The 22,610-nt window shown below is 49.9% G+C and overlaps 1 protein-coding gene across 2 annotated transcripts in view; it reads left to right on the top strand.

Annotated features, from left to right (window-relative positions):
* The window catches only part of LOC122543015 (F-box/WD repeat-containing protein 1A-like), a 32,822-nt gene extending 10,560 nt beyond the window's left edge, over positions 1-22,262 (top strand). For both annotated transcript variants that reach the window (XM_087984171.1, XM_043681186.2), the window contains 10 exons: positions 1,910-2,096; positions 5,879-5,975; positions 6,809-6,946; positions 7,118-7,236; positions 8,144-8,393; positions 9,451-9,569; positions 11,133-11,243; positions 13,327-13,405; positions 16,342-16,534; positions 20,717-22,262. In XM_087984171.1, the coding sequence (XP_087840297.1) occupies positions 1,910-2,096; positions 5,879-5,975; positions 6,809-6,946; positions 7,118-7,236; positions 8,144-8,393; positions 9,451-9,569; positions 11,133-11,243; positions 13,327-13,405; positions 16,342-16,503 (1,262 nt within the window). In that variant the 3' untranslated portion in view covers positions 16,504-16,534; positions 20,717-22,262. The remainder of the gene's footprint in view (positions 1-1,909; positions 2,097-5,878; positions 5,976-6,808; positions 6,947-7,117; positions 7,237-8,143; positions 8,394-9,450; positions 9,570-11,132; positions 11,244-13,326; positions 13,406-16,341; positions 16,535-20,716) is intronic.
* Positions 22,263-22,610: the final 348 nt, after the last annotated feature.

Below are 22,610 nucleotides of genomic sequence, written 5' to 3'. Positions count from 1 at the left end.
GGTTGGAGGATTTGAGCTGTCGGGAAAGGCTGAACAGGCTGGGGCTGTTTTCCCTGGAGCATCGGAGGCTGAGGGTTGACCTTCTAGAGGTTTATAAAATCATGAAGGGCATGATTTGGAGGTGCCGGTGTTGGACTGGGGTGTACAAAGTTAAAAATCACACAACACCAGGTTATAGTCCAACAGGTTTAATTGGAAGCACTAGCTTTCGGAGCGACGCTCCTTCATCAGGTGGTAGTGGTAGTGTGTGATTTTAATGAAGGGCATGGATAGGATAAATAGACAAAGTCTTTTCCCTGGGGTTGGGGAGTCCAGAACTAGAGGGCATAGGTTTAGGGTGAGAGGGGAAAGATATAAAAGAGACCTAAGGGGAAACTTTCACGCAGAGGTTGATATGTGTATGGAATGAGCTGCCAGAGGAAGTGGTGGAGGCTGGTACAATTGCAACATTTATGAGGCATTTGGATGGGTATATGAATAGGAAGGGTTTGGAGGGATATGGGCCGGGTGCTGGCAGGTGGGACTAGATTGTGTTGGGATATCTGGTCAGCATGGACGGGTTGGACCGAAGGGTCTGTTTCTGTGCTGCACATCTTGATTACTGTATGTTGTAAATGGTGCTGTCCTGTTTTACGAAAAGGACAAAGACTTCGAAAATTGGGAGTGGGGAAAGAAAGAAAGAGAGAGAGACAGAGCCATGGTTGTGGGTTTAAGGTGGAACTGGCAATGAAGTAACTCCGGTTCAAGAAAGAATGACCAGCCTGCCCACCAGGGACACTCCCAGAGACTGGAGGAAATAACGCCCCCAGCCCTGGTCTACATGTCCATGTGGATATTAGTCTGGGATTAGACAAGAAGAAACACAATCCTGGGCAGTGCAATGTCGTGTTTGGCCATTCTGTGAACTGGCAGCACAAGTAGTGTTCTCAATGGTGTCAGGCTGTGCTCTGCATCTGTTTCAGATGGTGGAGCCTTCAGGTGGTGACATAAACATGGAAATCAGCTGCAGGAGTAGGCCATTCGGCCCTTCCAACCTGCGCCACCATTCAATTTGATTGCATGGCTGATCATGCAATCTGAGTATCCCACCCCCGCTTTCTCCCCATACCCCCTGATTCCTTTAGCTGCATGGACCACATCCATCTCCCTCTTGAATATGCTGGAAGTGGGGACTGCAGATGCTGGAGATTAGAGTCAAGATTAGAGTGGTGCTGGAAAAGCTCAGCAGGTCAGGGAGCATCCGATCCCTGATGAAGGGCTTTGGCTGGGAATGTCAATTTTCCTGCTCCTCGGATGCTGCCTGACCTGCCGTGCTTTTCCAACACCCCCTCCAGATACATTCAAGAGAGCAGATTAATGAACTGATCCCAACAGCTTCCTGTGGGAGAGAATTCCACAGATTCACAACTCTCAGAGTGAAGAGATTCTTCCTCATCTCAGTCCTGAATTGCTTACCCCGTGTTCTTAAACTGTGACCCCGAGTTCTGGAGTTTCCTCTCATCAGGAATATTGTACCCGCGTCAAGCCTGTCCAGCCCCATCAGGATTTTGAATGTTTCTTTGAGATCCCCCACCCCCCCCCTAGTTTGTCCCAGTTGATGCATTCTGTGCTGAGATGTCAGTCCGGCCTGATCCCGGGAATCACCCTGGGGAACCTTGCTTGCACTCCCTCGAGCACCAATCCGACTGAATCCAGCTGGACTTTGCTCAGCTTGGGAGAGATGATGGAAAATTGACGTGGTCAGTGTTATGGGAGATGTGAGGGGCTCTGTGTGCATCATGGTGCCCTCTTCCACCCCCCCCCCCCCCCAATGCAGAGAGAGACGTGCGAGCGTGTGCCAGCGAGAGGCTCTGGGACTGGCTGGGGAAGCTGACAGGGCTTCAGCTTGTTTTGTTTCTCTGTCGTGCAGCCCGTGGCCTGGATCACATCGCGGAGAACATCCTGTCATTCCTGGATGCCTGCTCCCTGTGTGCAGCCGAGCTGGTCTGTAAGGAATGGTACCGGGTCATCTCGGACGGCATGCTCTGGAAGAAGCTGATGGAGCGGATGGTGCGCACGGATTCCCTCTGGAAGGGGCTGTCAGAGAGGAGGGGATGGTAAGGACGGTGCTCAGGGACAGGAGGGAGGGGAGGGGATGGTAGGGACGGTGCTCAAGGACAGGAGGGAGGGAAGGGGATGGTAAGGACGGTGCTCAGGGACGGGAGGGAGGGGAGGGGATGGTAAGGACGGTGCTCAGGGACAGGAGGGAGGGGAGGGGATGGTAGGGACGGTGCTCAAGGACAGGAGGGAGGGAAGGGGATGGTAAGGACGGTGCTCAGGGACGGGAGGGAGGGGAGGGGATGGTAAGGACGGTGCTCAGGGACGGGAGGGAGGGGAGGGGATGGTAAGGACGGTGCTCAGGGACGGGAGGGAGGGGAGGGGATGGTAGGGACGGTGCTCAAGGACAGGAGGGAGGGAAGGGGATGGTAAGGACGGTGCTCAGGGACAGGAGGGAGGGGAGGGGATGGTAGGGACGGTGCTCAGGGACGGGAGGGAGGGGAGGGGATGGTAGGGACGGTGCTCAGGGACGGGAGGGAGGGGAGGGGATGGTAGGGACGGTGCTCAGGGACGGGAGGGAGGGGAGGGGATGGTAGGGACGGTGCTCAGGGACGGGAGGGAGGGGAGGGGATGGTAAGGACGGTGCTCAGGGGACAGGAGGGAGGGGATGGGATGGTAGAGCCGGTGCTCAGGGACAGGAGGGAGGGGAGGGGATGGTAAGGACGGTGCTCAGGGACAGGGGGAAGGGGATGGTAGGGACGGTGCTCAGGGACAGTGCCTGATTGAGGAGATGTTGTGATGACTGCTCCTGCTGTACGATGTCTGGCTGGTTGTTGTGTTTGTGACAGACATTGGATAAACCCCGTGCCTCGTGGAAATGGAGTGGACATTCTGAAAGTTAATGGTGAGGAAATTCATTCAGTCCCTCCCTGGCATCCAGCCTGAGCTAACCCACTCATGTGGAGTTGCTGGGACTTGAATCCAGGTCCAGAGGCAGGGACTGTGCCAGGCTGAGCATATCCTTCAGCATGAATCAAACAGTAGCTGCTGTGAAGAGAGATGAAAGGGTTGGAGAGTCCACGTGTGACGGGCAGATTTCTCACTGCTTTGAGTGTTTTTATTGTGGAATACTGGTCAAACGTGCTCCATCTGGCTTCGGTTGCTCAAGGTGCTGTGTCTCACTGTTTCTCCTGAACTCAACCACGGTCCCACAGTCTGTCTGTAATTACCCAAAACTGAGACCATGTAAAATCCGCAAACACTGTGGATGCTGCAAATCATCAACCAGGACGCACCCTACTGGAAAAACTCCGCAGGTCTGGCTGCATCACCTTGGAGAGAAATCGGGGTTAACGTTTCAGAGGGAGTAATCCTTTCTCTGAACACCAGACTTGAAACGTTTTAACCCTGATTTCTCTCCAGGGCGATGCTGCCAGACCTGCGGAGTTTTTCCAGTCGGGTGCGACCTGGTTGATGATGTGGTAAAACTGGTTCACAGCCTCGGTTTGGAAGGTCAGTTAAAGCCAAAAACACACAGCTGCTCCAGGCAAAAAAAAAACAGCTTCCCCTTTGCAGAGATGGACTACGGAGTGGGAAGGGGACAAGAGTTTTTTTTGTACAAGACTTAGTTCATGAAAGGGAAAAGGATGAAGATGGAGATGGAGTCATCCAGCTGTCCAGCATGGAAACAGTCCCTTCACCCACCCAGTTTTCTCAGTGTAAACGAGTCCTGTTTGCCTGTGTTTGGTCCATATGCTTCCAGAGCTCCTCTATCCATGTACCTGTCTCAATGTTTCTGAAATGAGCAAACTCACTCCCTCAGACAGCCTGTCCCACCACCAGCCTCTGTGTTGGAAACAAATGCCCCTGTGGACCCTTTTGTTTCTCTCCCCTCCCACTTTAAACTCCGTGCTCTCCTGTAGACTCCCGCCAACCACAGGGAGAAACTGTCAGCTATCTACCTCCTCTGCACCTCTCCTGATTTTATATACCACTATAAGGTCACCTCTCAGTTTGCTATGTTCCAGGGAAAATGTCCCAGGGCTGTGCAACTTCTCCTTTTAACACAATCCTCCTCGTTCTGGTCGTATCCCAGTCTTTCTCGGTTAATCATTTCCTTTCTACAGTAGGGTACATGCAGTGTGGTCTCGCCACTGTTCCGTCCAACTCTAACAAGGCTTCCCATTTCCTGTAGTCATAGTTCTGACTGATGAAAGTGAGCAAACAAAGCTTTCTTCACCACCCTGTCTACCTGCGACTCCACTTTCAAGGAGCTATGAACCTGTCCCCCTCGGTCTCTTTGTTGAATAACAGTGCCCAAGGCCCGACCATTGAATGTACCTAAATCCTGCCCTGATTTACCTTTCCAAAATGCAACACCTTGTATTTATCATAATGAAACCCTATCTGTCCTTTCCTCAACTGGCTGGCACTGTTGGTAGAGATCTCACTCTATTTCCAGATAACCACCTTCACTGTCCACTATGGCACCAATCTTGGTGTCATCCATAAACTTACTAACTGGACCTCCTACATTCCCATCTCAACCATTTCTATCACTGGTGAATAACAGTGGACCCAGCACTGATCCCTATGACACACTGCTGATCTCAGGCCTTCAGTTTGAAAAACGACACTCTACCATCACTCTCTGTCTCGTACCAGCAAGCCCGTTTTGTATCCGATTGGCTAGCTCTCCCTGGATCCCGTGAGATATAACCTTTCTCAACAACTAAACATGCAGTACCTTGTCGAGGCCTTGCTAAAGTGCATGTAGACAATATCTACCACACTGCCCTCATCTACTGTCATAGTCACCCCTTCAAAAAACTCAATCCAGTTTGCGAGACTCGATTGCCCCCGTACAAAGCCGTACTGACTATCCCAAATGAGTCCTTGCCTTTCCAAATGCCTGTAGATCCTGTCTCCAAGAATCCCTTTCATCAACTCCACACCACAGACATTCAACTCACCGGGCTCTAGTTCCCAGGAAATTCCCTGCAGCCTTTCTTAAATAATGACCCAACATTGTCCAGCCTCCAGTCTTCACACACCTGACCCGTGGCCGTCGATGATAGAAATATCTCTACCATGGGTCCCGCTTTTTCCTCCTTCACTTCCCACAAAGTCCCGGGATTTAATTCATCAGGTCCCGGGGATTTATCTACCTTAATACGTTGTAAGGCCTCCAACACCACCTGCAGAGGATCAGCTCACTGTCCTGACTCTGGGGCAGGGCTAGAAAGGGGGTTTAAAGCAGAGGCTGTCGTCCATGTGTGTGTGGAGTTAAATTTGGATGAGGATTCACTGTATCGGGATCCCTGCAGTCCCCTTGGAGTCCGCTCAGGGTCAGGGTCACGGATAGGGTTTGGGTCAGGGTCGGGTTGAGGCCGTGTTAGAGTCAGGGTCGGGGTTGGGGCCGGGTTAGAGTTGAGACAGTGTCAGGGTTCCCAGTGCTACCCAGAAGCCCCAGCAAGAGCTATCTCTGAAAGCCCCTTGAGCTGGGTTGGGGGAGCTCGTTTCCACTGTGAGGCAGCAGATGCTGCCAGTCCAGAAGCCGCAGCTATAGGGACAGACCGTGTGGATGCGGTTACCCCTCCTTATAAAGTCAGCCTTCAAACTCCTGTGCACCAGAACAGTTCAGTCTGAAGCTGCTGTGAGCTGGGATTTCTGTGCTTCACGGTTCCAGGTATGCTCTGGCCTGGGTCTTCAGTAAAACCAACCTGTTACACTGTGGTTCAAACCCACTGGAGAGCTGCTTCCTGTCACCCCTTCGCATCCAAGGTGCACAGATTTTCATGTGGCTGTGTTAATGCTGATGGATTTGTGTTGAATCTTGCAGGATCCAGTATCTGTTCAAAAACAAGCCCTCTGATGGGATCTCCCCTCCAGACTCCTTCTACAGATCGCTCTATCCCCAGATTATACAGGACATTGAGGTAAGAAGCTGTAATGTCCTCACTCTGAGCTGAGAGGGCTGAGCTTTGTTGGAAGGAGGGAGATGTTTTCATGTCCCTGTTTGTGTACAGACAGCGCGATGCTGGGGGTGTTAGTCTAGTTCAAGCAGCTGCAGTACACTCAACCCCAGCCTGATCTCCACAGGTAGCTGACAGAGTCATGGCCAACTTTCTGTCCTGTTGGTTCAAGGATGAGACTTTCTGCAGAGGATCCCACCTCCAACACAGCAGCATTCATTCAATCCTGCACCGGCATTGTCCATACTTCTGGAATGGAGTGTGAAGCCCCAGTGGGCCAAGTCAGCAGTGAGAAAGAGACACACCCGCTCAGGGCTGGGTGTTGCTGGGCTCGAGTCAGGAGCATCGTTCTATAGCATGGCCGTTCATGTCCCTTCTCCAGATCTCCATCTCTCACTTCTGTTCATTCTCAAATGGCCTGTGTATGTGTGGAGTGGGGTGGGGGGAGGATTTTTGCAGAAAGTCATTTGTGACAGTCATGTATGGAGGGGAAAGGAACCGGTGTTTAGTTTGAAGGTAATAGAATCGACAGGGGCAGCCAGCAAGGGTCAGAAAAGTGAAATGCTGGGGATGCTGAAAACCTGCCAAAATAACACGCACCAGGATGGGCAAGGGTTAAGGACAGAGAGAGAGAGAGACCGAGAGAGTGAGTGCTCATGTTCTGAGTTACTGATGGGATGGTCAGCAGTGCACGGAGTTAGGGATTGAACAGTCTGGGGTGGAATGGCCAACAGACAGGTCTGTGATTGTGCAGAGTGATGTCAGCATATCCCAAAGCAGACTGTGTCTTGTTTCAGACCATTGAATCCAACTGGAGGTGTGGTCACCATGGCTTACACCGCATCCACTGCCACAGTGAAACCAGCAAAGGTGTTTATTGTTTACAGTACGATGATCAGAAAATTATCAGCGGTTTACGAGACAACACTATCAAGGTAAGGGCACCAGTGAGGGAAGGGGTGGGGTGGGGTGGGGTGGTGGCAGCTTTTCCTGATCGCCTGAATGCAGTCTGTCAGCAGCCTCGCTGCACAGCCAGTGAGATGGGAAAGCAGACAGGACACTGTAATGGTAAAGCACATCGTTATCTCCCCCTGTTTCCTCCTCAGATTTGGGAGAAGAACACACTGGAATGTAAGAATGTTCTGACAGGGCATACTGGCTCCGTACTGTGTCTGCAGTATGACGACAAAGTGATTATCACTGGCTCCTCAGACTCCACAGTCAGGTATGTGGACAGTCCCACATTACGCATTGCTGCTGCACACAGATTGCGTTAGGTGTTGATAGAGAGTCCCTCACTCCAGCCCCCGTCTCCTGTTTTTCCCCCCCCCCCCCCCCACCAACTCCCATCCCCTCGCTCCGTCACTTCCTCGTAGTCAGGTTTCTGATCACTGGGCGAGTTGAGTTGAATGTGGGTCAGTGTTTTCAGTGGATGGTGGTGTTGGGGTGACACAGTGGTTAGCACTGCTGCCTCACAGTGCCAGAGACCCGGCTCAGGCGACTGACTGCGTGGAGTTTGCACATTCTCCCCGTGTCTGCGTGGGTTTCCTCCGGGTGCTCCGGTTTCCTCCCACAGTCCAAAGATGTGCAGGACAGATGAATTGGCCATGCTAAATTGCCCGTAGTGTTAGGTAAGGGGTAAATGTAGGGGAATGGGTCTGGGTGGGTTGCTCTTCGGTGGGTCGGTGTGGACTTGTTGGGCCGAAGGGCCTGTTTCCACACTGTAAGTAATCTAAATCTTGGCCCAGGGTGCTGCAGTTATTTCCAGTGGTCCTATTCCTCGGATTCTCGCTGCTTGCCAGCACTGAGGGTGCACTCAGCACACTGGCTCATCCTGTCGTTGCCAGGCTGCTGAGCTGAAAGGTCATGCGTTTCAACCACTGGGACACTGTATTTCTCCATCTCCCCGTTCCCTCCCCACCTCCTCCTCTCACGCTCGTATTCTCTCTCTCTCTCTCTCTCTCTCTCTCTCTCTCTCTCTCTCTCTCTCTCTCTCTCTCTCTCTCTCTCTCTCTCTCTCTCTCGCGCTCTCTCGCTCTCTCTCGTTCTCTCTCTCTCTCTCTCTCTCCCCCCCCCCCCCCCCCCCCCCCTGAGGTTGCCTCTGGTTGACTATGGGTGCTGTGTGTTTGCAGAGTGTGGGATGTTGGTACAGGTGAGATGTTAAACACACTGATCCATCACTGTGAGGCAGTGCTGCATCTCCGTTTCACCAACGGGATGATGGTCACCTGCTCCAAGGATCGATCCATTGCCGTGTGGGATATGAGCACGTCCACGGACATTACCTTACGCCGGGTCCTGGTTGGTCACAGGGCAGCTGTAAACGTGGTCGATTTTGATGATAAGTACATTGTATCTGCTTCAGGAGATCGCACAATCAAAGTAAGTTGCGTTCAATCGTTCCTTCCTTTCAGTGTCCGTCTATCCTATTCCTTTCCCCCCCCCCCCCCCCCGTTGTGTTTTGTTGCTTTGAACGATAAGAGCTTGTTTGTTGTGCTCTGTCTGTGCTGGTCCATTTCCCCATCCTGGTTTCATGACTCTGTCTCGACACTGTATGATCTGACCGCTGCACACTCACCAACACTTGGCTGTGTCTCAGCCACTGACTGAGTACAGGAGCTTCAGGATTTCTGCTCTGTCCAGCCCTCTGCTCCAGGCATGGACTGATCACTCAGGTTTTCCAGCCTTTCCCCATTGGGGAGAGTTCCATGGATATACCCTTGGAATTTGGAAAGTACTCTGTCTTGTTGAGTGGTCCATTTGCCAAGCCCACAGGCTGGTGTTGATCTCTGTCTCTATCAAAGCAGCTGAAGTCAATGGCCCATTGCCTCAGAATGATGGTTAAACACTGCTATCGTTAAAATGCAGAGAGTTCTCCTGTTTGTCACTCCTGTTCAAGTGAAAACCACAGCCATCCAGCCTGGCCAAACTGGTCATGAGATCAAAACCAGAGGGACACTTGGTGTGGTTTTAATTCCCAAACTAATGTTGGCTCAGGAGACCAGGCTAACTCTCCGTTCCTGTACAGGCTTTTACTGTGCCATAGCTGGTGTGAGATAGCATTGCTGGCAGGGCCGAATGCACCCCAGCACCCAGCTGTGCTGTCCCGCAGCATTGGGATTGTTGACCTGGATTCGATGCTCAGGTTTCTGGGCAGAGACTTGCCTGAGGAATGCCTGGTGTGTTCTCTCACTGTCTCTGTACACATTCTCCAGTCCCTCAGAACGGCAGGCAATATTAGCAAACCACCCCCACCCCGTTCACCATCAGCTGCCATCTGATCATGTTCCGGTTTCTCAGAACCACCCCAAGCTCCGAATGAATATTCCTTCTGACTGTAGGGTTCCTTCCTGCTGTTTGAAGCAGTGTGCAGTTGCTGTTTGTCTTGTTGTAAACTGGTTTGGCTGATCTCCCACCATGCCTCTCCCTCCCTCCCTAGGTGTGGAACACTGGCTCCTGTGAGTTTGTCCGAACACTGAATGGCCATAAGCGAGGGATTGCCTGCCTGCAGTACAGGGACAGGCTAGTGGTCAGTGGATCCTCTGACAACACAATCCGGTATGTCTCTCACAGCTCACCATGGGTTGTCTGAAAGAATGGCAAACTACTGTCCCCAATCCACATGTTTACCCCGTGATATCCCACTGCTGTGTTCTTGCCCTTCACTTAGCCTGAAGCCACTTTCCATCATCTTCCCAACACTCCACCCTCCTGAGGTTTGGATCATCTGCAAATTCAGAAATATGACATTTGATCCCCTCCTCAAATCACTGTGAATAACTGGGACCCCAACTACTGATCCTTGTGGTACCCGACTGGTCCCAGCCTGCCAACATGAAAATTACTCATTTACTCCTCCTTTCTGTTTTCTGCCTACAAGCCAGTTATTCATCTATACCAGTAATTACCTTTAATTGATGAGCTTTCATTCTTCTAACTAGCCTCCTATGGAGGATTGTAGAAAACCTTTCTGTAAATCTATGTATACCACATACAAGAGCTCTCCTGTATCAATATTGTTTGTAACATCTTCAAAAACGCTCTAACAAGTTGACCAAACATCATTCCCCATTCATACACTCATGTTCACTATATCGTCCTGCTTTCACCCTCAGTCAAAGCAAACCACTCTCAGACACAGTATGGTTTTACGTCTGTCTTTATTCCGGGCCCTGAAGGGAGAGAGAACGATCACCTGTGTGCACAGAGACCTGGGTTCCCGGTCTCTGGAACAGTAGGTTCTTAATGAAAGAGACAGTCATTTTACAGGGAGGACCATCCAGATAAGGCACTGTATATATTGATTGGGTGACCCATTATAATCAGCAAGTATCAATATCAAAGGTTACACAATGAATGTTCTTAACCTTAACCAGCTCAGCATAATGAATACTTTTCACCTTGTTAAACTAACCTTGTATACTGAATCCTTCCAATATTGTTAAATGGCTCTACATAATGACTGCTTGTCCACCTTGTTAACCCATTACCCTTGCCTCCAGCATCCCATTGTTAACTGCAAGTTTTTATCTGATCTGAGTCATGCTCAGCTGAATCTCTTGTTTCACAAAACTTAGACCCTAACTCTTTCCCTACCTGCTCATACCCGATACACATTCTCACAATCAGATTGTTACCAATTGGATGTGTATCTTTTCCTTCGGTTTTGAATCGATTTGAACATTGAGCCTGTTTGTGATGTCTGTTATTTCCCCCCCCCCCCCCCCCCCCGTGCTCCCCTGTACTGAGGTGGGATTTGAATCCCTCTGAGATGGAGGTGTTCGTGCAGGCTGCTGAACTGCGGTGTGACTTGGAAAGCAGTTACACGCTTCCTTCTTCACTTCACCTCACCCCCCCACCCCCAACCAACGGCTGCGCATTGCAACACTCAGAGTTTGCATTTACATAGCACCTTCAAAATCAGAAAAGGTCTCAAGATGCTCCATAGGAGCATTGTCAAACAAAACTGACTGAGACGTCTAATGAAACAGCTCAGACTTTGAGGTGTGTTTGAAGGGACAGGTTTAAAGAAGGGGGGGGTTGGGAGGACAGAGAGAGAGAGAGAGCTGCCCTTCCCTGCGAGAGTTGCTAACATTTGGAATCTTGGCCCGGTGTCTGCAGGTTGTGGGACATTGAGTGTGGAGCGTGTCTGCGGGTTCTTGAGGGTCATGAGGAACTCGTTCGGTGTATTCGTTTTGACAACAAGCGAATAGTTAGTGGAGCCTATGACGGGTAAGCACCAAGGTTCACTCCTTCCCTTTCATTCCTTCACTCTCTCTCTCCGACATCCAGAGGAGTAGGGATGGACCGCAGCCCAACGGGAGAGGTTTGGAAGTACAGTCACAATTATCTGAGAATGACCAGCTGTCCCCCATGGTGTGGGTGTGCTGTCAGGCCATCCCAAAGAGAGACAAGTGGGTTCAGGCCACACTCCGAGTCGACGAGACATTGTTAAATGGGTACAACAGACAAGGAGGAGCTGTTGTTCTTTTCAGTGATGTTCACAGTGCAGCACTCCCTCAGTACAGTCCCTCCGACAGTGCAGCACTCCCTCAGTACAGTCCCTCCGACAGTGCAGCACTCCCTCAGTACTGTCCCTCCGACAGTGCAGCACTCCCTCAGTACTGTCCCTCCGACAGTGCAGCACTCCCTCAGTACTGTCCCTCCGACAGTGCAGCACTCCCTCAGTACTGACCCTCCGATAGTGCGGCCCTTCCCTCAGCGCTGACCCTCGGACAGTGCGGCCCTTCCCTCAGCGCTGACCCTCGGACAGTGCGGCCCTTCCCTCAGCGCTGACCCTCGGACAGTGCGGCCCTTCCCTCAGCGCTGACCCTCGGACAGTGCGGCCCTTCCCTCAGCGCTGACCCTCGGACAGTGCGGCCCTTCCCTCAGCGCTGACCCTCGGACAGTGCGGCCCTTCCCTCAGCGCTGACCCTCGGACAGTGCGGCCCTTCCCTCAGCGCTGACCCTCGGACAGTGCGGCCCTTCCCTCAGCGCTGACCCTCGGACAGTGCGGCCCTTCCCTCAGCGCTGACCCTCGGACAGTGCGGCCCTTCCCTCAGCGCTGACCCTCGGACAGTGCGGCCCTAACAGCAGAGTGGATTGAATATGTGATGAAGTGTTCCAAGTGGATGAGTGATTATTGGGGAGCGAGTGTTGATAATAAAGACCCAGTGTTTGAAATGCCAGTGAAACCACCACATTTCTCCACTTATCTGACAGTCTTCTATGCAGGACAAAAAAAAAATCATTCAGGCTGAGTTTAATCACTCTGAGCAAATCATTCCATTTGTTGTAAACAATCATATTCTTTCACAACTTGCCAACAAATGGCTTTTTAATTTACTAGTGTGCGGAATGAGCTAAATCCATTGAAAAGTTGAAATGCATATATTCATTCTGACATAAGACAGGCTACAAGCCTATGTTAACACCAGTGTTACAGGTTGGAGAACTGAGGGCCAACCCCATTCTGTAGTTAAAGTCCAGAGCAGGTGCAGGGTCCTTTTGGTTTCGAAGTATATTGACCATGACATTGTGTGCTAAGTGCTTATTGATTTGTGTGCTGATTGGATGGAGTTAGAGCATTTTATTTTGTGAGGAATCTATCTTTCTTTCATGCCTCCTGTTTATTTTGGACTCCCCGTTTAAAACGGTGAGAGCTGCTGCGTGTCTGGAGGAGTCTGAACATCTCATATTTGTGATAAAACAGCAGCTTAGCCAATCCCAGTTAAATATCCAATCTCCTGGTTGGACTGTCTGAGCAAGTATCCGTTTCCCTGCTCCAGGAAGACGTGGCCTTCCGATCCAGAGGAAAATAAATCACTGGCTACTTTTTCTCCCCATACTCCAGCTTCCAACTTGTGTTTTCCAGTCGTGTCAACTGAAAGGGACAATACCCAGTCCCTTTGTTGCTTCTGTAATTTTCCGATCACTAGCATGGCTCCAGTACTTTCCACAGCCCAACAGGCTGCAGGTTTATGTGGGGAGTGTGAGGCTGAGGCTGTTCTTGGGAGAAAGTGAGGACTGCAGATGCTGGGGATCAGAGCTTAAAAATGTGTTGCTGGAAAAGCGCAGCAGGTCAGGCAGCGTCAAAGGGGAAGGAGAATTGATGTTTCGGGCATAAGCTCTTCTTCAGGAATGACTGAAGAAGGGCTTATGCCGAAACGTCGCTTCTCCTGCTCCTTTGATGCTGCCTGACCTGCGCTTTTCCAGCAACACATTTTTGAGGCTGTTCCTGCCTCAGTGATGTGAAAATGACAAACTGCAAGATGATGTGTGTCTTTGTGTTGATGGAGTCTGTTTGATTTTCCAGGAAGATAAAAGTCTGGGACCTAATTGCTGCTTTAGACCCTCGCTCCCCAGCCGGCACACTCTGTCTGCGAACATTGGTGGTAAGTGTGTGTCTGCATCCTCTCAGCTGATCTTCCTCCATCATGTGCCTCAATGATTAGCACTGCTGCCTCACAGTGCCAGAGACCTGGGTTCAATCCCAGCCTCAGGTGACTGTCTGTGTGGAGTTTTCACATTCTCCCTGTGTCTGCATGAGTTTCCTCCGCGTGCTCCAGTTTCCTCCCACAGTCTTAAGAAAAAGTGTGCAGGTCTGGTGGATTGACCATGCTAATTTGGCAATAGTGTTACATGCATCAGTTAGGGGAGTATGTCAGGAAATGGGTTTGGGTGGGTTACTCTTCGGAGGGTTGGTGTGGACTGGTTGGGCCCAAGGGCCTGTTTCTACACTGTAAGGGAATCTAATCTGAAAAATCTGCTCTTTCCTGCCTGAGAGGTAGGTGATGGCTCTATCTGGAGTTCAGTTACTAGTGGTGTGTGGCAGCGTCTGTTTTGGGTCCACTGCTGTTTGTCATTTTTATAAATGACCTCGATGAGGGTGTAGAAGGATGGGTTAGTAAATTCGCAGCTATCTTTAAGATCGGTAGAGTTGTGGATAGTGATGAAGGATGTTGTAGGTTACAGAGGGACGTAGATAAGCTGCAGAGTTGGACTGAGAGGTGGATGTGGAGTTTAATGTGGAAAAGTGTGAGGTGATTCACTTCGGAAAGAGTAACCGGAATGCAAAGTACTGGGCTAATGGTAAGATTCTTGGTAGTGTAGATGAGCAGAGAGATCTCGGTGTGCAGGTACACAGATCCCTGAAAGTTGCCACCCAGGTTGACAGGGTTGTTAAGAAGGCCTGTGGTGTGTTAGCTTTTATTGGGAGAGGGATTGAGTTTCGGAGCCATCAGGTTATGCTCAAAACTCTGGTGCGGCCGCACTTGGAATATTGTGTACATTTCTGGTCACTGCAATCTCAGAAGGATGTGGAAGGTTTGGAAAGGGTTCAGAAGAAATTTACCAGAAGATTTAGGACATAGAACATTACAGCACAGTACAGGCCCTCCAGCCCTCGATGTTGCGCCGACCTGTCATACCAATCTGAAGCCCATCTAACCTACACTATTCCAGATTTGCCTGGTATGGAGGGAAGGTCTTACGAGGAAAGGCTGAGGGAGTTGAAGCTGTTTTTGTTAGAGAGAAGAAGGTTGAGAGTTGACTTAATAGAGACACACAAGATAATCAAAGGGTTAGATAGGGTGGACAGGGAGAGCCTTTATCCTCAGATGGTGATGGCTAGCATGAGGGGGCATAGCCTTGAAATTGAGGGGTGATAGATATAGGACAGATGTCAGAGGTAGTTTCTTTACTCAGAGTAGTCGGGGTACTGCCTGCAACAGTTGTAGACTTGCCAACTTTCAGGGCATTTAAATGGTCATTGTATAGATATATGAATGATAAACATATGGAAGAGAATGGAACAGTGTAGGTTCAATGGGCTTCAGATTGGTTCCACAGGACAGCACAACATCGAGGGCCGAAGGGCCTGTACTGCGCTGTAATGTTCTCTGATCTTTGTCAGTGTGAAGTTGAACATGATGGTGTGGAAGGCAGACTTGCTGCAGCTGTACCAACCGTCGGTGACCCAGTACCTTTGGTCTCCTTTCCCATTGACCGTGGAGTGACAAACTCAGTACGTTTTCAGGAATGAAGACTGGTTTGAGCTGCGAGTTGTTTCAATTCCTCTGGAGAGGGACCAAGTTTAGAAAGCAGCCCACAGAGAGACAACATATTTCAGAATAAAAGCTGAAGGTGGTTTCAGCTAAACAGGTCCTTTGCTCTGTGAATAGTCTCAGCATCACCTCCAAGCAGACACTCCTGTTACCTCCTGCTCACTGGAGCGCACTGTTTCCACTCTGAGCAGCATTTAGTCACATCGCTGACTTCCCAGCCAGTTGGTTTTCAGCTGCATTGGGTAGGAGTCCTCTCCCATCTCGAGGACAGCACATGTCTGTGAGTCTCTCACTTGGATTACAGCAGACCTGATAAGCCCGAGAGAGACACACACACATACACACCGCACCACCCCCACCCATCCACTGGTCTGTGAGCCTCTGACAGCCCTGAAACAGCCTTGTCCTGTTGACAATATCCTGTCCTTCCTCCCTTGGACTGTCAATTGCACTGTCTGTTGTCCAAAACTTGTCTTTATTTCCAGGGTGTGTTTAATAACGGTGAAAGGGAAAGCTGTTCTCATGTGGAGAGAACCTTGCTCATTGTCTGTCAGCTGAGATCGCCCAGGTTCTGTTAGAACCAAAGCACTGCGATTCACCTCGTGTGTATCCTTTTGTCTCTGCACTTGCTAGTCCCTCTGACAAACCCCAGTTCACATGAGCATTCCTTGGAATGGAGTAATTGCATCATCAGAAGAGTCTGTCCTGTCTCCAAATTGTCCTGCCTCTCACTTGCATATACAGGGGACCCAGCACAAAGCACCAAGTGCAGTCTTTCCCCAATGGGAGAGAGCTAACGCCATAAGCCCCCGGACTGGAATCATGGTGGGTGATCTCTCATTCTGGGAGGGTTTGACAGAATGGATCCCGAGAGCTGGCTCCATCATTTGGAGGGTGGGTTCCAATCTCGTCACCAACCGATTGACCTTTGACACGGAGAGAGAACCGCCTTCATTTGGAGAATTGTGAACCTTTTGAGGTGTTTGTGAAGTGCAGCTGATGAGTGCTGACATGTTGAGGGTGTTCCACCCTGTGTGGGAAAGTGTCTGGATTCCGAATATTCCCATGGAATATTTGTCCTGACCTTCTCGAATGAGGAAGCAGGTTCGAGGGCTGTAACGTTGGCTGCACTCGACATGGCTTTCCTCCATCTCCAGTTCCCAATGTGTACCTTCGGGGTATTCTCCTCCCAGGAGCAGTGACGTCTGGTCAGGTGTTCCTTGTTTAATCATGAACCTTTCTCTTGGTATCACCCCTGACAACAGGAGCATTCCGGGAGAGTTTTCCGACTGCAGTTTGACGAGTTCCAGATTGTGAGTAGTTCACATGACGACACCATTTTGATCTGGGATTTTCTCAATGTGCCCTTGGAACAAGGTGATGGAACACAGTCAGCACCCCGCACATACACCTATGTTTCCAGATAGGTGCAGCCTACCCATCGTCAGAACTATCACGGTAAGCAATCCTTCCCCTGACTCTGCTGGACTGTCTGTCCTTTCCAGGAAGGGATGTTCGAGTCCCTTCATTCCAGGGACAACACAGAATGAGTGATCCCAACAGATCAAGCAGAATCCAGCCATGAAGTGTTTCCTTTTCACAAGGTCGGTCCTGTCACCTCTTACCTGGGCAGTTAGATTGACAATCAGGGATAAACTGTGCTCTCTGGGACAAAGAGTTTACCCGAATGGTCAGTCATTGAACAGGAGCACTCACTGAATCCAACTCTCTTAAAGTCAGAGTGTTACAGCATGGAGACAGGCCCTTCAGCCCCAAGTGTCCATATATGCTAACCCCATTTTCCTGCACTCAACCCATATCTCTCTAATCCTTTACTGTCCATGTATTTGTCCAAATCCTTTTTAAATATTGTGAATGCACCTCCCACAACCACTTCTTCTGGCAGCCCTCTGTGTAAAAATGTCGCCCCTCAGGTTCCCTTTTATTCTTTCCCCTTTTACCTTAAAATGATGCCCTCTGGTCCTCGATTCCCCATCCCTGGGAAAAAGACTGAGTGCATTCACCCCATCCATGCCTCTCATGATCTTATACACCTCCAAAGGTGTCCTCCCCACCCCCTCTCTACCCCCCCCCCCCCCCCCCCCCCCCACCTCCCCAGTCTCCTACACTCTAAAGAAAGATGTCCTGGCCTGTCCAACCTCTCCCTGTAACTCAGACCATTGAGTCCTGGCAACATCCTTATAAATTTCTTCTGTACTCTTTCCAGTTTAATAACATCCTTCCTACAGCAAGGTGACCAAAACTGAACACACTACTCCAAGTGTGGTCTCACCAACATCCTGTACAACTGCAATATGACTTCCCAACGTCTATACGCAGTGCCCTGACTGATGAAGGCTAGTGTGCCAAAGGCCTTCTTCACTGCCCTGTCTACCTGGGACTCCACTTTGAGAGAACTTTGAACCTGAACTCCATGGTCCCTCTGTTCTACTGCACTTCTTCACCATTTACCATGTAACTCCTACTTTAATTTGACGTCCCCAAATGCAACAGCTCACACTTATCGATATTAAACTCCATTTGCCATTTCTTGGCCCACTTCCCCAGCTGATCAAAGTCCTACAGCAATTACTGACAACTTACCTCACTGTCCATGATATTGCCTATTTTGATGTCATCTGCAAACATACTAATCATGCCTTGTACATTCTTATCCAATACATTGATATAGATAACAAACAGCAATGGGCCCAGCACGGAACTCTGAAGCACTCCACTAGTCACAGGCCTCCAGTCTGACAAACATCCTTCCACTGTTACCCTCTGCTTCCTATCACCAAGCCAACTCTGTATCCAATTTGCTGCCGCCTCTGGATTCCATGCGATCTAACCTTCCAGAGCAGCCTACCATGTGGAACCTTATCAAAGGCCTTACTGAAATCCATATAGACTATGTCTACCACCCTGCCCTCATCAACCTTCCTGGTCACTTCATCAAAGAACTCTAACAATTTTGTGAGGTGTGATCTCCTGCTCACAAAGCCATGCTGACTGCTCCTAATCAAACCCTGTCTTTCCAAATTCATGTATATCTTATTTCTGAAAATCTTCTCAAGCAACTTATCCACCACAGATGTTAGGCCTATTGGTCTATAGTTGCCAGGTTTTTCTTGAATAAGGGCACAACATTCGCCACCCTCCAGTCTTCTGGGACCTCATCCATGGCTAACAATGACGCACAAATATCAGCCAGGACCCCTGTAATTTTACATCTATCCTCTTGCAGTGTTCTTAGATATATCTGGTCAGGACAAGGAGATTTATCTACCTTCATACATTCATATACGTCTACCTCCTCCTCTCGTGTAAAATAGATTGTCCCCAAGATATCACCACTAACTTCCCCAAGTTCCCAAGTCATCATGTCTTTCTCCACGGGAAACACAGAGGAAAAATAATCATTGAGGACCTCACCCATTTCCTGCATGTTTACACAGACATGACCAGTTGGCTCCTTGACGGGCCCTATTCTCTCTCTAGTTCTTCTTTTTTCCTTTAATATACTTAAAAAAACATCTTTGGATTCACCCTCATCTTCTCAGCCAAGGCTATCTCATGTCTCCTTGTCACCCTCCTGATTTCCTACTTCAGTAAAGTCCTGTATTTCCTGTATACCTCCAGGGATTCCCTTGATCCCAGCTGCCTGTACATGAGCCATACCTTCTTTGTTTCTGGTCAAAGCCTCAATGTGTCATCCAGAGGTCCCTATTCCTGCCAACCTTGCCCTTCACCCTCATAGGAACATATAGACTTTGAACTCTAGCTATCTCACTTGTAAAGGCCTCCCACTTGCCGGAGCTCCCTTTGTCTGCAAACAAACTACTCCAAGCGACCCTTGCAAGCTCCTGTCTAATTCCATAAAAAAATGTACCTTGCCCCAATTCAGAACTTGATCCTCTGGACCAGTTTTGTCACTCTCCATAACTATTTTAAAATTAATGCAACTATGGTCACTGGTCCCAAAGTGCTCCCTCACTGTCACCTCTGTCACATGTCCTGCCCTATTTCCCAAGAGTAGGTTAAGTTTTGCCCCTTCCTGAGTTGGACCCTCTATATACTGCTTGAGGAAACTTTCCTCAATGCACCTAACAAATTCCACCCCATCTAAGCCCTGAACACTCTGGCAGTCCCAGTCTGCGTCAGGAAAATTAAAATCCCCTAATAGGACAGCCCTATTGTTCCTGCAAGTCTCCCCAATCTCTCTGCATATTTGTTCCTCTAATTCCCGTTGGCTATTTGGGGGCCTATTTACAACCCGGATCACATCACTATCCCCTTCTTATTTCTTAGCTCCACCCACAAAGCCTCACTGGATGTTTGTTCAGTGACTTCAACTCTGATTACTGCAATAATACTCGCTTTAAATGCAACTCCCCCTCCCTTCCCTCCACCACTTCTGTCCCACCTGTAACCTGGTACATGAAGCTTCCAGTCCTGTCCTTCCCTTAGCCATGTTTCTGGAATGGCTATAATATCGCAGTCCTACCGACCTAGCCATGCCCTGAGTTCATCAGCCTTCTTGCACTGAAATAGATGCAATTTAATCCAACAGGCATTCCTTGCTCCCTGTCGTGTTCCAGCCTGACCTGTCTCTTCACTTTACTATTTCTGATGACTGTATCTTCTTCTTGCCTCCCTGCTGTTGAGGGTCCCACTTCCCCTGCCAATCTAGTTTAAAACCTCTCTTGTACCATTCGGAAAATCGGCTGCCGAGACATTAGTCCCCCTCCAGTTCAGGTGCAACCCGTCCCTCTTGAACAAGTCACCGCTGCCCCAGAAAAGGTCCCAATGATCTAACAATCAGAATCCCTGCCTCCTGCAGCTTTTCTTTAGCCACACATTCATCTGCCACATTGTCTTGTTCTTATCCTGGTGAGCATGTGGCACTGGGAGTAACCTGGAGATTACCACCGTCAAAGTCCTGGTTTTAACTTTTTTTTCCTCGCTCTCTGTCAGTAATCAGGACCTCATCCCTAATTCTACCCCTGACATTTGTGCCAACATGCACAATAACTTCTGGCTGCTCATCCTCTCCCTTGAGAACGTTCTGTAGCCGCTCTGAGAGATCGGAGATCCCACTCCATCCGGGTGTCAGTGTGTGATCGCTCCCAGAATCTGTCATTATTACAAACCTTCAAACAAAGCATTGACACAGCAACATTCAGGCCATTCAGCCCTGCTTCACCATTGTGTGTCAAAGTGGCTAAGCCTCCATCCTGCTTACTCCCCATTCCCCTTCCCTTTCAATTGGTCATGTTTAAAAGCATTCACACTTTAAAAGTGTTACTTTGCCGAAAAGTATCAAAGGATGCTGCTGTTTTATTCATTTGCTGAGTCCTGACAGTCCATGTCCCACCTACTCACTGTTTGAAGGCTGTGGTCATTAGGAAATCTCAGTCAGGCCACTGGAAGGGCAAGCTGGGTCCCAGGTTTGGGGGTTGGGGGGAAGGCAGAAGCTGGGTCCCGAGGGGAGGCCAAGTAGCCTGAAGCCTTGCCCTTTTCAAACCGCGATGTGTTCAGCTGCTCCCTGTGCCGTGACAGAAAGAATAAGCAATTCTCCTTTAGTTTTCACCTCTCTTTTTTTTTTCTCTCTCTCTCTCTGTGTCTCATTCTCTTCAGGATATCCAACATAAAGCTTTTAGGCACTTAAAAAAAAGAAACAAAATTGATCCTGAGCCACATATTCATAAAAAGCAGCAGTCATTGTGAAGGGGACTGGTTTCTCGTGATGTGGGCCAGCGAGCGGTGAGTGTCAGCTGAACGGAGACTCAGCGTCTACCTGAGCACCGAGAAGGAATCAAACCCCAGCCATCATCACATCCACGCCAAGAAGGTTTGACTGGATCTCCACCTCCTGTCCAAGTAACAGCCACCTTACCCAGTTAGTTCTGTACATGTGTCCGGACTGATTTCTTGAAGAATGTTCACGATGAAGAAGAAAGTGAAAAGGGAACAGTCAGAAACGATTGTGACGTTGGTTAGAGCTTGTGTTGAAATGACCAAATCTGGACTGTTGCAGTCACAGTGTTTCTGTCTCCTCCTCAGGATCAGAGTAGGCCCAAGTTCCCTGACAGTCGGCCCAGGTTTGAGGTGGAGTTGCTCCCAGTGTCTCAGGAGGAAGCTGTTTGGAGGCGAGCCCTTTTTCCCCGGGGAATCCGAGGGGAGGTGCTGCCCTGGGAGAGATTGAAACAAGTTTCTTCCAAGTCATGCCCCACCTTCATTGCTGTTGGGAAGTGCAGTTTTACTCAGGCTGACCTGTGATACCATGGTCCCCCAGTCACTGGGACATGAGGGGGATATCTGCACCTCCTCAAAGTGGGGCTTCCACACCAGAATACCATAGTGTGCTTCCTCAAGTCACTGTGCTAAGTCAGTAAGAGGCTGATGGTCTCCCATCTCCTGGATGTTCACAGAGAAATACTGGGCTCTGTGAATGGGTCATGAGAGGGACCAGTCACTGGGTATATCAGCATGGCCACAAGGACATTGGGTGCCACCAACTCCACTTGTCCATCTCATTAACCCAGGCCAAGTAGGGACCGAAACACAATCAGGGAGCACGCACACGCACGAAGGGGGTGGGTGGGGTGGGGGGAGAGGAGGAGAGAGAGAGATACACACAAACAGAGGCAGACACCTGAAATTGGGACCAGTCTGATGCACATCTGCCCTGGTTCAGCATGGTCAGGCATCGCCCCATTTCGATCCTGTTTGGGCATTCGGGGTTGATTTGGTCTTTCACCTGCTCCCAAACAGTCCCTGATTCCCAAATGGAGGACAGAGTCAGGCTGGGCTGGGATCCAGCCACAGAACTGCTCCCCTGGTTAGGAACCAGAGCCACGTGCTCTGGAGTCTCGGGCAGCTGTACCCAGGCGGAGCAAGTGACTGAATCCTTGTGGCGCACATGTAACAGAGATGGGGGCGGGGGGGGTGGCCAATAGGAGGACGAGCTCAGAGAAAAGGCAACAGTGCAGATGTGGATCTCGCCTGGCTGACCTCACCGCTGCTGATGTTATATCGTTGTATGTGCTCACCTTGTGACTGAGCAAAAGGTGATGTGTGGTGTCTGCGAGAAGCCAATGTGCAATGGAAAGTTCCTCTTGTACAGTTTGTGTATAGTACCTTGTGTTTAGTTTATTTTTAAAGGTCTCCTCTATAAAAGCTTGCTTTTAATCATTGATGAAATTGTTGGGCTGTGAGTGAACAAGCATCTGTGCAGGTCCGTGTTGTGGAGATGTTTCTGGACAGTGGGGTGGGGTGGAGGTGGCTGCTCATTCCAGTGTGTTCCTGTGTGTTCGCTCAGCTCCTCTCCCCTCATTCAACACTACACCACATTCCTGCTGCTGACTGCCTTCAACACCAACCACGTTGGGGCGTGTTGCTGTTGTCGGTGCAGCTTTGAACTTCCTGCCAATCGGGAATTGTTAAGTTGTGTGGGATGTAGGATGGAGCATTTGGGTGAGATGTACCCGCCGCTCCCACTCCGTCCCACCCTCCGGGTGTGGCTCTGTTC

The sequence above is a fragment of the Chiloscyllium plagiosum genome, unplaced genomic scaffold (genome assembly GCF_037043375.1).
Source record: "Chiloscyllium plagiosum isolate Xiang-an unplaced genomic scaffold, Cpla_swu_hap1 HiC_scaffold_48, whole genome shotgun sequence".
Taxonomy (NCBI): domain Eukaryota; kingdom Metazoa; phylum Chordata; class Chondrichthyes; order Orectolobiformes; family Hemiscylliidae; genus Chiloscyllium; species Chiloscyllium plagiosum.
Note: the sequence above shows the minus strand (reverse complement) of the source record. Positions and strands in the feature narration are given on the sequence as shown.